We start from the raw sequence: 16,080 nt of genomic DNA on the forward strand, positions 1-16,080 counted from the left end.
TCTATAAGCCCATGTTTCACCGCGCCTCTAGCGCGGATACCACGCCAAGAGCGATGACACAGCACAATCCACCGCGCCACTAGCGTGGAACCACGCAAACAACGCCAGAGCTTAAAATCTCTATTGTTTCATTGCGCTTCTGGTGCGGAAGTGGCGCCACCAACGCCACAAACACGAGATTATTTTTAAAAGGAAATCAAATTGTATCTTGAAAAGGATTCTGCACCTAAGATTTGATTGAGATAAGGGCAGATCCAAAATAAAGTTATAAAAGGATAATGAAAACCTTCATTAGGCATCTTTGACTGGAAACTTTTGAGAGATCAAGGTTTTGAGAGAATTTTTGGAGAATTACGATAGAGATCAAGATTTCAGATAAAGTGAAGATTGAAGACAATTGATTACTCTTCTTCTTCTCCTTTTTTTTTCTTTCTTCTTAATGAATACTTTTTATTTTTTTGTTGTGTTTAAGCTAGCTATATCTGGCTAGTCTCCTTTTGTAGTTAGGGTTATGGATCTGATGTAAACCCTTTATGATGTTTGAATTATTTTTTAAATTTTTTTAATTCAATAAGTTTTGTTTTACCTTGAATGAAATTTCTACATCCTTATTAGACTTTATCAATCTTATAGGGTTTTGAGGGTTAGAGCTCATAATAGACACATTGAGGTTTAATCTTGATAAGAGTAAAATAACAATTTGTGCATGATCTAGACATAGGCTTGTATGGATTGCAGACTTTTTAATTCGCCGAACTTAATGCTTAATTCAAGAAGGATTATTAGAACATTGGGATTTTAATTGGGTTAAAGGGCTAAATACACTAAAACATTAGAGTTTAACTAATTGATTTGAAGAAGATGAATTGTTTGAACTATTGTGTTAATTAATTATAAGAATTAATCGAGATTAATAAAGAGGGCTCAAAAGCGACATGCACCCTGGCTATAGTTCTTTACCATAGTTTCTTCAATCATAATTATTATTGCGTTCTTGAATGTTATTGACTTATTTTACTTTCAATTACTTTTATTTTAATTAAAAACATATTTTCTCAACCAAATTGGATTGTCCAAATTAAAGGGAATAGTTATAATAATACTTGGTGTTTTAATCATCGTGGGGCAATACTTAACTCACTCTTTTATTACTTGAAACGATCTGTATACTTGCCGAAAATGCAACAATATAATATATATGCACAAAAGTATAAAATTAAATAAATTTAGTCCAACAAAAAATAAATAAATAAATTTAAATAACTTTTTTTTTGGTAAACAAAATATATACATTCTGCAAGCAAATGATATTCCAACTTGAATAAATTTTATTTTTATTTTATTTTGGTAAGCCCAACTTGAATAAATTTACTTCTTCTCTACTGTGAATGCTACTCATCTATATATATTAAGGGATTGTAGTTTGTCCTTTAACATGACACCATTAAATTTCCTACACACACAACATTTTGTGGGACCCACACTTTTTAATAATGGACTAAATGAAAAATCATTATAAGTGAATTTGATATCATATTTTAACCTAAAACTTTAATGCAATGTGTTTATGAAAAATTTTACTTTTATAATCCTCACTTAGTCCGAAATGAGATTTCATCACTTACACTTGAATTTTTAACATCCTTTCCTCAATTGTGAGAGCTAACATTTACTCTCAAGGGTAACTATTATTAATATAAAATTAATGTGATCATCACTTACATATTTAAATTGTTGGGATGAATTGATATTTTTTACGAAAAGTCTTTGCCAAAGCCTCTTCAAATATTAATGAAATTACAAGTGGTACAGGGACACCAATTAACGCAAGAAAGAGATGCTTCTCAATAATGGGTTATATATGTGACATTACCAAATAACAACAAATGGTCTTAACATCACATATCAATCCATAAACTTAAATTAATGAATTTATGTGTGTTTTCACTTATGTTTTCATAACAGAATTCATTTCTAATCATTGTAAGATTTCATCAATCACAACTAAATTTCCAACAATAGCTATATCGTGAAAATCCTATTATGGTTGAAACTCCCCTACATTTTATTCTTCTTTCAGTTGATCCATGGTGGCAAACGAAATTAAAAGTGTTCGAAACATACAATAAATCTTCGCAATAATCATATATATACTTTAATATTCAATATTTTTATTTAATATTTAATATAAAATATTTGTTAAATGTTACTTATCCTTATTCGAATGATAATGAATGAAAATTAAAGTAAAAGCTAAAAATTCAAATTATGATAAGGCCTAAACATTTATCAAAGAAAAAAGAAAAGAAAAAAGCGAGAGGTGGATGTGGCTTGTTCCCCCCCCCCCCCCCCCCCCCCAGTCGTTATCATCGTGTTGATTCTAAACTTGAAATGCATCCACCTCGTACAACATAATATACATCATAATAGTCTTGTTGTTCAAGTTCTTATGTCAAAGATTGAAGGATTCACGGTTAAATTAGACCGAGGAAGCTTCATTGTAATTTCTAATGCAATAAAGTAGACTTGATGCCGAAACTAACGCATAATGCTCTGAAAAGCTGTGGTACTAACCCTTCATGAACAGAATTAGAATACAATTAAAATTATAACAGATATCTATATATGCTTAAAAAACGAATTCAAAACTCTCACTGTCTCACATTATTAAATGAGTATTTGAGAATTTTTTTAATTGAGTTTGAAGGAATAAATAAAAACATGCCAATTAACCACGCTCATTTAATGATTGTAAAGGTTATGTAATTTTACCAAATGGTAATAGCTCAGTTGGTAGCAAAGAAGATGAGTAAGTGGAAAGGAAATGGTCTCGGTTTGATCCATACATGCCACCTTTCAAAAGGGTTTAAATATCTTTATCTATGACTCGCCGGCACTCTGGATTAGTCTTATAACCGGCTCAAAAAATCGAAGCTTATAAGAATATCGGGGAAGCCAACTCGCCTCAAAGAGGTAATTAGAATTGGGTTAACTCCAAAACAAAAAGATTATGTAATTTTGTTACATATATCATTTTATAATAATAATCATGATCGTAATAGAGATATATCAATTTCAATGGTTTTGGAGTTTTGTACACGAACAATCGCAACTTAATTACAAATAGCTCTACTATTCAGAAAATTTTATAAACTTCACAAGTATATGATTATAATTATCCATTTTTTCTCTCCCATTTTTTTCTGAATATCAATGCATGGCCTACGTTACTTTGTTGTTAGAGTCTATGCAAAAATGTTTATATGTGATAAACATTTTTGAATTACAAAAATTATTTCAATATATGTTGGTTAAGTTAATAATATGATCAAACAATTTATTTCAAACCTTTAGGTTCCCACAAGAGGGAAACGCCACCAAAATATTTAGGTTCGATTCTTATAGCTACCAATCTCCCTTAATATATGCAATTTACAAGTCCTCCTTAAATTTTGTAGCATGGCTTAAATGAGGTAATTTCTTCTCTCCATAAAATTTATGTTGCTTAAAAATTTATTGTATTAGTGTGTCCGAAGAAAAAAAATTCCGTTCCTTATGATCTTAGCACTTTCGTCTTGTGAGAGCCAACTTTTTGCTTTTATTTCCACAAGAAAGTAATAAGAGACTTGAGCACTGTGTTGAAATCATGCGTTGGTTAAGTAATAGAACTGGTTTCTAGTGAACGATCAATATGTGCCCTACCAAAAAAATTATCTTTCCTAGCATCTTATCACATTTTGTCTTCCTGAAGCCAACATTTTGCTTTTATTTCCACAAGAAAGTTAAATGGATAAGAGACGTGAGCACAATGTTGAAAGCTAAGTGATATAACATGATTTATTTTATTTTTTTTTAAGAATATAACATGATTTTTTGGTTAAGTGATATGATGATAATCATTTTTATTTGAGCTGATCATGATAATCTTCCTCTAAACAAAGGATTTGATGCAGATTTAACTCATGGATCTTCACTAGAACAAGGTAGGATTGTATATGCAAGACACTCTGACGCTCAAGTCAGATTTTATATAAACAAATTTTTCATGTAGAAAAAGATGAGTATCTTGCGTGTAGCACAATTATATTTATAATGGAGGGGATGACTAGCTTTGGAGGTGCACCTGCAAGTTGCTACAAGTAGTGAGACAACAAGTTATTCCAATTGGTTCTTGTTGTGGGCTATGTTGCATCGACACTGACTCGAGACAAAGGATACAAAACGAAAAGACACTTCGACACGTTAATTCTAAAAAATATTAGATTTCAACACGTTAGAACACGCTTTGATATTAAATAATATTTTTAATTTATGTAGTGTATATTATATTTAAAAAAATAAAGCTAAACTTATAATATCCATCAATTTTGCAAAGATACAAAAGACATTCAAAATATTTATATTAAACTCAATAAAATAGTAATCGTAATCCGATGAATCTAATAGTTTGAACTTAAAATGCAACGTAATACAACATTTGATCCCTTTTTGAACCTTTGCAACACATGTTGGAGTGCCAGGAAGTGTCGAAGTGTAACAGAGTGTCGGGAAGTGTCCAACACGACACGTTAGAGTTTTTGAAGTGTCAGTGTTTCATAAGTTGTGGGTGACTTGATATAAGGTTTGCAGAGAAGCTTCAGAAATAACACTGCTGATGAGATGCATAAGTTGTTTGCTAAAATGCACAAATAACATGACTAAGATGCATGGCAGCCTTTGTTGACTTGATAACCCTTTAAAAGATGCATTTCTTCATGGTGAAGGACTCAATAAGTGGACTTTTATATTGCATGTGAGATCATGATATAACATGATTCTGGTGAAAGCTAACAATTGTTAATTATGTGAATCTTTTCTTATTTGAATTTTAAAGAAAAATATAGATCACAACATGTTTATGTACTCTTTAAAACAACATGTTTATGTACTCTTTAAATGTGAATGATTTTGTTTGAGTGCCAGATTAGGCCTGAACATAAAATACTTCATAGTGAGTTTTGATCCCCTCCATTAGAGGCAAAAGCACCACAATAAGATTTTTGGGTAAAATAATTTGTCCAGTTAAACCATATTTCATATGTTTTGCTAAATTAATACAGTCAAACACGTACCTGATTTGTACGAGATCAATCTCACACCATTATAGTACGCGATTGGCAGCCACGTCAGCCATCTGCATCAGCCGCGCATCGTTTTAGTACGTGACTCACTAAAGCCATGTCCCGCACCTGACTGGGTACAGGACTAACGGTGCACAGCTTTTGTACAAGACTCTTTTCCCATGACCCATCCCACTCCCCTCCCCATCTCGTGTTATTGGTATCATGTAAAAATAAATGACTAAAATTATACAAAATTTGTGTGTCACTAGTCCCGTACCAATCAAGTGCAGGACTTCCAGCAGGACTGATGCAGATGACTAACTTGGCTCCTAGTCCTGTACTATAATGGTGCAGAATTGATCTCGTAAGCTGTATCAATCAAGTACGTGTTTGACTGCATTAGTTGGAAAACATATAAAATGTGTTTTAATTGGACAAATCTTTTACCCAAAAGACTTAGTCCGGTGCTTTTGCCCTATATTGGGTCACATAAACTTAGTCTGCCAATTGAACGACGCAGCTAAATTTTATTGCACTTAGTTTTGTTGAAGTAAATAAGAATCAATATACAAGAGGAAATATAAAATTATTAAGAATTTTAAAAAATAATAAGTAAGGTTTATACTTATTGTGAATAATAAAGAAGTTTCAATTTAATCAATTATTAGCAAAAACAACTCACTTCATGATAAATAAAAATTATCATATCATTATATAACTAATAATCTTTATTTGATGTAAAAGGAATCACAATTTTTTAAATAGTGTCATCGTATGATTTATTGATTATCACTGACTCAAAAGCTTATTATTGAAATATAAGACTATCAAATAAAATAAAAAATTATATAAATACAACAAAAATTGCAAACAGTATTAATATTTTCTTTTATTTTTTCAGTTTCTTATATTTCCACTTTTACTCCATCCTGCACAATCCTGCAATCAATTACTCTGCACAATCCTGCAATCAATTACCCTGGTCGAAGCTGAAAATGATAAAAATGATAAACGACAATCATCAACTACTTTTACATTTATGGGTTGTATGCCTAATTTCTGCACGAAGATGGAAACCACACAATATTCTAAGACGAACCAAGTATTTCAACCTTTAATTTCATTTAACCCATTTTTTAGGACTCATTTAATCCATTTTAAGTTAGAGAGATTTAAATCTAATCTCTAAAAAAACTCAATACTACTACCGTAAGACATTATGTTATAAGATAGAAAGATATAAAAATAAAATTAATAAATTCTACATAAATAATAATGACTGATGATACTATAATTTCTTTTATATATTTCGACTTAACCGTCTCGTATTAATAAGTAATATGAAAAGTTCATGATCCATACACACTGCGGTTGAAGGGCCATCGTCATGTGGGTTTTCAAGTTATCGTTTAGATTTTAATCCAGCATAACTTGGCCGTATAACTACATAACTTTAAGACTCCTACGGAAAGTATGGGATACTGAATGTCACTGTTCACCAATTTTTTTATCTAAATGTCACGCGAACAGTGTTATTTCCTAATCTGCCACGGGGGCAAGTTCACTTCTGACACAAGCGACCTCGGTTTGCTAAGGTGTCACATTTTTAGTGGATAACAAGTATTAAATTTTAAAAAATAATTCAGAAAAAATGAAGTTCGCCTTGGTTAAAATATTGTTGGAACCGAGGTCGCCTGTATCAAAAGCGAACTCTGACACCACCAGAAAGCTGACACATCAGCAAACCGAGGTCGCTTGTGTCAGAAGCGAACTTGTCCCGTGGCAGATTAAAAAATAACATTGTTCGCGTGGCATTTAGGTAAAAAAGTTGGTGAACCTGAAAGTAGAGCTTTTACAATTCCACCGATTTGAATACTAAGAAATTAAAATAAAATACATTTTTTCAGAAATAAAATTGAGTCAGTTTAACATTCAACGGAAACACAAATAGAAGGATTTATATTAGGTTAATTCTGATTTGGTTTGAATTAATAATCTTAAAAAAAAAATGACCTTAGATGTGCATAAAATCATAAGTTCTTTTCTACGGCTTGAGGAAATCTCGTTGTAATTTTTATGTAATATATTTAGGTCGATGGCAAATGTATGAATATTCAACCAATATAAATTTCACTCAAACTTACTTTATTAATCCTTAGCAGCGACCAAATCCAAGCCTAAAGCCTAAAACGCTCTAGTCTTGAATCATAACGCACACATTGCCATCATTAACATCGTTTTCAACTGCAGCTCAAATTTGTTATCCTTGGAGACCTTATAATGCAGGAAACATCCCCGCCCCCAACCACCTAAATTTACAACTTCCTTTAATAGAGCCTCCCTATTTGATATGGCTCAAAATTCTCATTCACTTCACCACACACATTCGGTCTTGAATTTCTTTTAGTAATTTGAATTTGGATCAATAAATAACAACCGATGCTTAGCGCAGCCTATTTAAATTCCACTGTAAAGAAATGAAGCCTCTGCTACTGTTACACACCAGTTGGTACCCAAATCACCACCAAGCTCAATTACAGGTCAATGGCAAATAAATGTGTTTTGGATTCAGGCTCGCCAGGAGTAAGAGATTGCTATTTTGTTAAAGAAAAAATTTCTTTAACGATCTTCTTTATAATAATAAACCATAACTTTCTTCTTTCAAAAAAAAATTAATTAATTAAAAAAAGAATAATAAGAAAAATTAAACATTGCTTTAACCAGTTTAACAAGTACACAATAACTCATTGCTGCCGTTGATGCTTCTTTGTGTAAAATCAACGGCTATTATTCGAGTACCATCCATGGCCCCTAACATGTAAGGTCAGTGGAAGTTACCAATATAGAAATCATGAAAATATAAATTATATGGCATATCATTAACTTCGGCTACAAAATGTTGCAAAATTCATTATATTCCACATCATATCCACCCGCGACATGTTAAAAAATAGGCCTTCATAGATATTAAATAGTCGAATACATAAAAATAAAATAATAAAAATAAAAATAAAAAACTTTGGTTATAGAATTCCCAGGCATGCTTCTTTGAAAGAGTTTACATCATATATCTGCAAAATCTATTCTTTGAAAAAGATAGGTTAGAATCAATCAGCTGCTGTTTTTATGCAATGAACCTACATGTCAGGCTTTTGGGAAGGGGGGGCGGGGTTCTATGAGGCGAGTTCTATCTCTGGATCTTGGCTAATTTGGAAGGCTGGTAATCACTTTGGATTTTTTTTAACTTCATGTTTCCCACTGGATATCTATAGGATAACATAGTAAATAAGAAGCCCAAAACAAACACATTTAGGGTGAGAAAAAACAAAATATTGCTTAATAACATAAACATATAACCAAAAAACACCCACAAAAAAAATTAGAGAGATAAATACCACCCCATACTAAAAAAAAAAATCATTGATTTATGATTCTCCACACACAAACCACCTAATCTAGTCACAAGATGATTTAAAAAAGAAATTGGACGAAATGTAGGGCAAACCCATCGCTCAAACTGCTATTTACTACAGCAGGAAAGCGGCCTGAGTAACCCCTCACTATTAGTGAATTGATTTGCGCCTACGCACTGAAAAATGTGCGCCACACAGAATACCCTCTCCCGTGGAAATACCACGCCACCCCTAACTCAAGAGGGAAGCGCTCGGCCTTAGGCGCATTATCAAAAGCAAACCCATCATTGTTGCAAAAATAAAAAACAACACCAACAATCCAAAGAAAACTGATATTGCTGGAGTGCAAATAAAAAAAAACTTCATCACCCAAATGAATGGATTACTTTAAAAAGGAACAAAACTTAAACTCAGGGAGTATATACATGCTTAATCATAGAATTAATAAGTACAGGAGCTCCACAGACCAAAAAAGACAATCCCAGTAGAAAAAAGAAAACCAAACACACCAAGCACACAGGCATATATCACAAAGAACAAATGAACATCATATTGAAGAAACATACAAATCAACAGTTAGCAACATATTATAGAAGTAAATATCTCCCATAAACATATGCACCGCAGTGAAGAGAAAATGAGAAATGCAAGATTAGGTGGTATCATTAAGTCTCGGATAAGATCATTGGGAACAAGTCTTACAATTTAACAAAATTACTATATCATAATTAAAACAAGACAAGGAACTGATTCCATCTTAAGCCTAACAACTGAAACTCTCCAATCATGAACAAAGAAAAGATGACACACCATTTAGTCTCCTTTCTTCCTAAAGGAGCAACCCTCGGTTAGCCTTGCCCGCCCGCCTGTCGGCTGGCACAAGACAGTCTGGCAGTTGCCGCATACCACGACTGTCTGAGAGTGGCTAAAGACAGTGGTTCTGCATCCAAGGAAAAAGAAAAGCACACAGTCAATTTCAAACCACTCAAGCTATTTAGAACCAGTACAGTTTCAAATCAAAATCAACAAAAACAAAAATAGAATCCAACTTACATATTGAAGCAACCTTGGCACTTAACATCCTGCAACAACAGAGAAAAAAACAAGGAAACAAAACTAATTAGACAAATAATTAAAACTCGAAAAATAACTCTCCCATTGAATTGAGTGAAATTTCAGCTACAAATGAAAGAAGGATAATAAAAAAGAGAATGAAAACACGTATATAATACCATGAAAAAAGAGTTTGGAGACTGAACAAGACGCTTGAGTTTGTGCTTTGTCTTCTCCAACTCAGCTGGTGGATTTAGCAAATCAATATCATTCTGAAGAACCTACTCAATCCACAAACAAAGAAATGACTGTAATACAGGAAACCCTAGAGACTCTCTCACAGCATAAGAGGGCTGAAACTCAAAACACAAAACTCAGAACATCACATCTTCTCAAACAACAAACAAAGGAAACGCATCATCACAGAGAACATCGATTACATCCATTTCCTCAACGAAACGCAGCTAGAAAATTTACCATTACAAAGGAAAATATAAAAATATACATAGATGATCTGTTACTTTCTTCCTAATCAGGTTTCTTCAACTAACAAAACATAGACAGATAGAAGATGAAAAAACACGAGACGAAACATAGGAAAAACAAAATCAGATCTGATACGAGGTACGAGGTACTCACCATGTTGGCAGAAGATTTTGGAGCAGTTCAAAAACCCTCTCAAAAAACCCTAGAAATTTGGCAGCGGCTGAAGCAGATATTAGAGAAGAAACACACACAATGTAATGGCGGCGGGAGAAAGAGAATACATTGAGATTTTATAAAAAAAGGGTTTTCTGGCCCGGCCCAAAAGGCTGTGCTGGATCTGTTGTTATAATTAATTTTTTTAATATATGATTTTCTAAATCTGAGACTGAGATAAAGTTGAGTGCTTTAAAATAAATAAATTCTAAAAATAATAACCATAAAATCAATTTTGAAATTTTAGGTCTACATATAGTATTAATACTTCAGAAGTATGGTTCTTGACTTCTTGTCACCCAAGAAAAGAGATCATAATAATATCATGTGATTTGCTGCATGAGATTCTTTTGCTTGCGCTTTACGCACATGGGCGTGTGATAGAAGCGAAATTTTTTATTATTCGGGGATCTCGATTTTTAAAAATATAATGAAAATATTCAATTTAAGATAATATCCAAAAATTAAAAATCTAAAAAAATTCAGTTTTCCAAGAATCCTGAAAAATCTAAAAAAATATTCAGTTTTAGCTATTATAGTTGCCACATCAATCTGCAATTTTTTTATTTATTATGGGAAAGTAAAGTTATTTTTAGCAATTTCAAAATTATGTCGATTTAAAAAATTAATTAAATATATTTTAGAAATTTTGTTAGTTTTTTTTATAATTTTAACAAAATACCTATCACATGTATCTTTTACCAGAGACAATTTTGTTTGGGGGTCTAAGATTAAGACTTTAAGGGCATGTTTTGGAGCACCTGATAAGAAGATATGATAGAATAACTTATCATATCCTACGTTTATCTCTTGTTTGGTGGGTCAATAGAATATGATTAGCTTATCTTATTGTCTCATTTTATCCTATCTAATACATGATTTCTTATCCTATTGGGGGAGCTGGGTTAGGATTCAACAGGATAGGATACCAATATTGGATACCCAATATATCTCCATGCTACCTCCCTTCCAAACACACTCCTCCCTCTGGACCATCTCCCTCCTCTTGGAATTTTGAATTCCTCTAAACCTTATGGTGATAACTATCACCTGTCTCCATTGCAGCGGAATAACTTTGATCTTGTCTCTTGGGGTTTGTAGTTTTCCTCAGTCAAATCACCCTAAAACCAAATTCCTTAGTGTGTCGTCTCTCTCTTGATGGGGAAGAGAAACTAGGGTTGTTCATTTGACGTATTGGGGACCATAACCCTTTATAGTGTTTTTATCTTTATTGTTGGGCCAATAAGCTCCCATTATACCTAGTTGGCCCAACACCGGTATCCACTCATTCAGCCCATACTCACTTAGGAATCTATTTGGGAATATTTAACTGATCACTTTAATTTACCCAATATATATAAATAGCACAATATAATTATTAATATAATATGTGACCCACAATAATTATTAGAAAATTATAATTTCCTAACAATCTCCCACTTGGGCCACATATTAACTTGAGATAATTATATCGTATATCTTTAGTGCGCAACTATATGCTATTTTTCTTTAGATTCCTCCTTAGATACAATCTGGTCCACCTCCTATATCAATATGAGATCATGGCGGCTTTTGTCACTTTCAAGCGTAACTAAACCTTCCATGGTCATCGCACCAATATATTCAATGACATAGATCAAGTATGGATGAGTGGCATGGAAATTACATGCAATGTGATCTTACCATGCCTATTTCCAACTGGTCCTACTTTAATCTTTATGAGATCAATCCTAAATTTTCTGCATACACAAAGCAGAAACACAAGCACAAAATATAATACATTCAGAGGGAAAATATCATTGAATTCTTTATTCTGCAGAAAACAAACATAAGAATATTTCATTTATTTATTTACATAGAACACCAACATAAAGAACTCCCACTAAACTGTAGTGTCATCGAACAAAACAACACCCATATGAGCAGTATGCTCGTGAAAGACCTTAAGCACTAAGCCTTTAGTAAGCGGGTCCGCAAGCATGGAGTTCGTCCTTATGTGTTCTATGGAAATCTGACCACTCTGAACTCTTTCTTTAACAACCAGAAACTTTATATCAATGTGCTTCGATTTTGAAGAGCTTCTGTTGTTGGAGTACAACACTGCTGACCTGTTGTCACAATAAATCTTCAGTGGCCTTTCAACACCACTCACTATATGCAGCCCTGTGACAAAGTTTCGCAGCCATACCCCATGGTTGGATGCCTCAAAACAAGCTACAAATTTAGCGGCCATAGTAGAGGAAGCTACGAGTGTTTGTTTTACACTCTTCCAAGAAATAGCTCCTCCAGCCAACATGTAGACATAACCTGATGTGGATCTTTTACTATCTTGGCATCCAGCAAAATCAGAGTCAGTATATCCGACGATCTCTAATTGATCTGACCTCTGATATGTAAGCATATAATCTTTAGTTCTCTTTAAATACCGCATAACCCTCTTGGCTGCTTTCCAATGATCCATTCCAGGATTGCTCAAGTATCTTCCTAACACTCCCACTATAAATGTTATATCAGGGCGAGTACAAACCTGGGCATACATAAGGCTTCCTATTGCCGAAGCATAAGGTACCTTTGTCATTTCTATCATCTCAAGCTTGCCTTTAGGGCATTGGGCAAGACTAAACTTGTCTCCCCTAGATATGGGCGTATCTCCTGACGTACAATCCTTCATGCCAAATCTATCCAAAATCTTTTCAATGTAGGCCTTTTGTGATAACCGTAGGATACCTTGAGCGCGATCTCGAAGTATCTGTATTCCTAAGACAAAAGATGCATCACCAAGGTCCTTCATCTCAAAATCTTTAGTGAGAAGATTCTTGGTTTCATGCAATAAGCCTATATCGCTACTGGCAAGTAAGATATCATCAACATATAGTATCAGGAATATGAATTTACTCCCACTGAACTTGTGATACACACAATCTTCCACTAAGTTCACCTCAAAGCCATAAGAGATAATAACCTGATGGAATTTGTGGTACCATTGACGAGAAGCTTGCTTAAGGCCATAGATGGACTTTTTCAATTTGCAAACCATAGACTTTGAATCTCCCAATACAAAGTTTTCTGGTTGCACCATATAAATTGTCTCATCAATGTTGCCATTGAGAAACGTTGTCTTTATGTCCATCTGATGTAGCTCCAAATCCAAATGAGCCACAAGCGCCATTATTGTCCTAAAAGAGTCCTTCGTAGAAACCGGAGAGAAAGTCTCTTTATAGTCTATGCCTTCTTTCTGAGTGAAACCTCTAGCAACTAGACGTGCCTTATATCTTTCGATGTTGCCAATTGAATACCTTTTGGTTTTAAATATCCATTTACAACCAATGGGTTTCGCACCTTTAGGCAACTCAATAAGATCCCAAACGTCGTTATCTTTCATAGATTGCATCTCATCTTTCATGGCATCAATCCATTTATGAGCATTAGAGCTTTCTAAGACTTGTTGGAAGTTGATTGGATCATCTTCCTTCAAGCTTAAAATATTTTCATGCTCTTGAAGAAACACAATATAATCATCCGGAATTGCATTTCTCCTTTTCCTAGTGGATCTCCTTAATGGCACTTCTTGAGTTTGTTGAGTTTGTTCTATAGGTGGCATAAGGGGTGATTCATTATTGTCTTGACCCAAAACAATGTCAGGGACCAAAGCCTGTTCCATAACAATGTCATGAACAGGGACCTGATCATTAATTGCTTGTTCCGTAATTGCATCTTGAATGATGACAATATTAGGAAGAGAAATATTATTTTCTTCCTCATCAAAGACAACATTCCTTATTTTATCTTCCCCCAAACTCAACATCCTCAAGGAATCTGGCATTTCCCGTCCCCAAAAAGGATCTTGTAGTGGGATTATAAAACTTAAAGCCCCGAGAGCGTTCAACATATCCAACAAAATAGCAGCTGATTGTTCTTGAGTCCAACTTTCTTTCATTTGGCCTATAAGGCCTTGCTTTTGCTGGACAACCCCAAATGTGTAAATGCCTTATGCTAGGTTTCTTTCCAGCAAAAGCAAGGCCTTAATGGCCAAATGAAAGGAAATTGGACTCAAGAACAATCAGCTGCTATTTTGTTGGATATGTTGAACGCTCTCGGGGCTTTAAGTTTTATAATCCCACTACAAGATCCTTTTTGGGGACGGGAAATGCCAGATTCCTTGAGGATGTTGAGTTTGGAAGATAAAATAAGGAATGTTGTCTTTGATGAGGAAGAAAATAATATTTCTCTTCCTAATATTGTCATCATTCAAGATGCAATTACGGAACAAGCAATTAATGATCAGGTCCCTGTTCATGACATTGTTATGGAACAGGCTTTGGTCCCTGACATTGTTTTGGGTCAAGACAATAATGAATCACCCCCTATGCCACCTATAGAACAAAATGTTTCTTGATCATCAGACACATGCGATTTGAGCGTTCCCACTTCTCAATTTTATCCGGGTTTGGATTTTCCTGAGTGGAAGTGGGTTTCTCAGTCCTTAGTGCATTGTCGAGATCCATGCAGTCGAGAACAATTTCCACATTCTCTTTCCACAGCTTGAAATTTGCCCCATTAAGCATTGGAAGCATATTCATTTGAGCAACATAATTGGCAGCGGTAGCAGAAACTATACAGAGAACAAAAAAGATAACATACTAATAACATGTCATATCATATATATACATACACGATATAGACAAATAATCCGAAGTAAAATGAGTTTATTATAAGATACCTAGCACAACATTAATATTTAGTCTGTGGACAAAAATATCAACTTGTAAGTGGTACTCTTAATGTAGTAATCAAACATTGACAATAAGTCCTGTCAAATCATAGCCTTCCTGTGGGCCGATTATGAATTACATGGAGAATTCTTGATAATTGTCACATATTTATTACCACAGGTATGTTTGTTACTTGGCCAAATAATAACCTTCCTGTGGGCCGATCACTATTCGCATAAGCAATAAACACACACATGATCACACAACATATGTTATTTGGCCAAACAATAACCTTCCTGTGGGCCGATTAATATTTGCATAAATAAAATATATTTATATGACCAACCTATTTGAAATCAAATTAACCTTTTATAAATTTGGCCACTGTGGCGGCTAACACCTCCTCCTCGTCCTTGTCGAACTCCCTCTCTCTCTTCTTCTCATGCGAGTGAGGCTCGACGCAGTTTGGTGTGGTTGGAGCATTCGGCTTCAAGTGTCTCTTCATTCATCTATATTGCAGGTTCATGAACTCGTACTCTTAATTTTTTCTCTCTCCATCATCCAAGGATTTTCCATCTTTTTCCTTTGTTAAAATTTCCCTCGAATTCGTGAGCTGAGAATTATTCCTTGCCTTTCCGCGAAAAGATCCCTAAGTTTCCTCACCTTGTTTCTCCACAATAATCCCAATTCCAAGATTTATTGTTACTAATCAGAACAAATTTCTCCACAATAACCCAAACCCCAATTTTTGAATTGGGATATCTTAAACATAACAAATTTCATAATCTTATCAGATTGCTAATTAGGTGCTCATTAAACACAGGACATGATATAAGCTTATCAGCCCCGTATCATATCTTATCATTATTCAACTCTCTTATCCTATCCATTCTTATCGTATCCTGTCCACCAACGAGTCATAAATTCTTATTAAAGATGGTATTGGGGATGATCGAACGCATGCTCTTATTCCTATGTGATCAACTTTCATGTACCAACTAATCTACTAGAATTTTCTTCATGATAATAATATAGATAATATTATTTTATTAAAATAAACATCCTAAGTTTTCATTTATCTAAAATTTCCAGAAAGGCTAA

The 16,080-nt window shown here is 33.8% G+C and overlaps 1 protein-coding gene across 1 annotated transcript; it reads right to left on the bottom strand.

The window, feature by feature from the left end:
- Window positions 1-9,093: 9,093 nt before the first annotated feature.
- On the bottom strand, window positions 9,094-10,364 carry LOC133288711 (small ribosomal subunit protein eS27y-like). Its single transcript, XM_061486532.1, has 4 exons — window positions 10,208-10,364; window positions 9,748-9,849; window positions 9,569-9,597; window positions 9,094-9,455 (listed from the first exon to the last, which is right to left on the bottom strand). The coding sequence occupies exons 1-4, from the start codon at window positions 10,208-10,210 to the stop codon at window positions 9,329-9,331; spliced, it is 261 nt and encodes an 86-aa protein (XP_061342516.1). The 5' UTR covers window positions 10,211-10,364; the 3' UTR covers window positions 9,094-9,328.
- Window positions 10,365-16,080: the final 5,716 nt, after the last annotated feature.

The sequence above is a fragment of the Gastrolobium bilobum genome, unplaced genomic scaffold, assembly GCF_033153095.1.
Source record: "Gastrolobium bilobum isolate Gb01-03AN ecotype WA unplaced genomic scaffold, APGP_CSIRO_Gbil_v1 utg11930, whole genome shotgun sequence".
NCBI lineage: Eukaryota > Viridiplantae > Streptophyta > Magnoliopsida > Fabales > Fabaceae > Gastrolobium > Gastrolobium bilobum.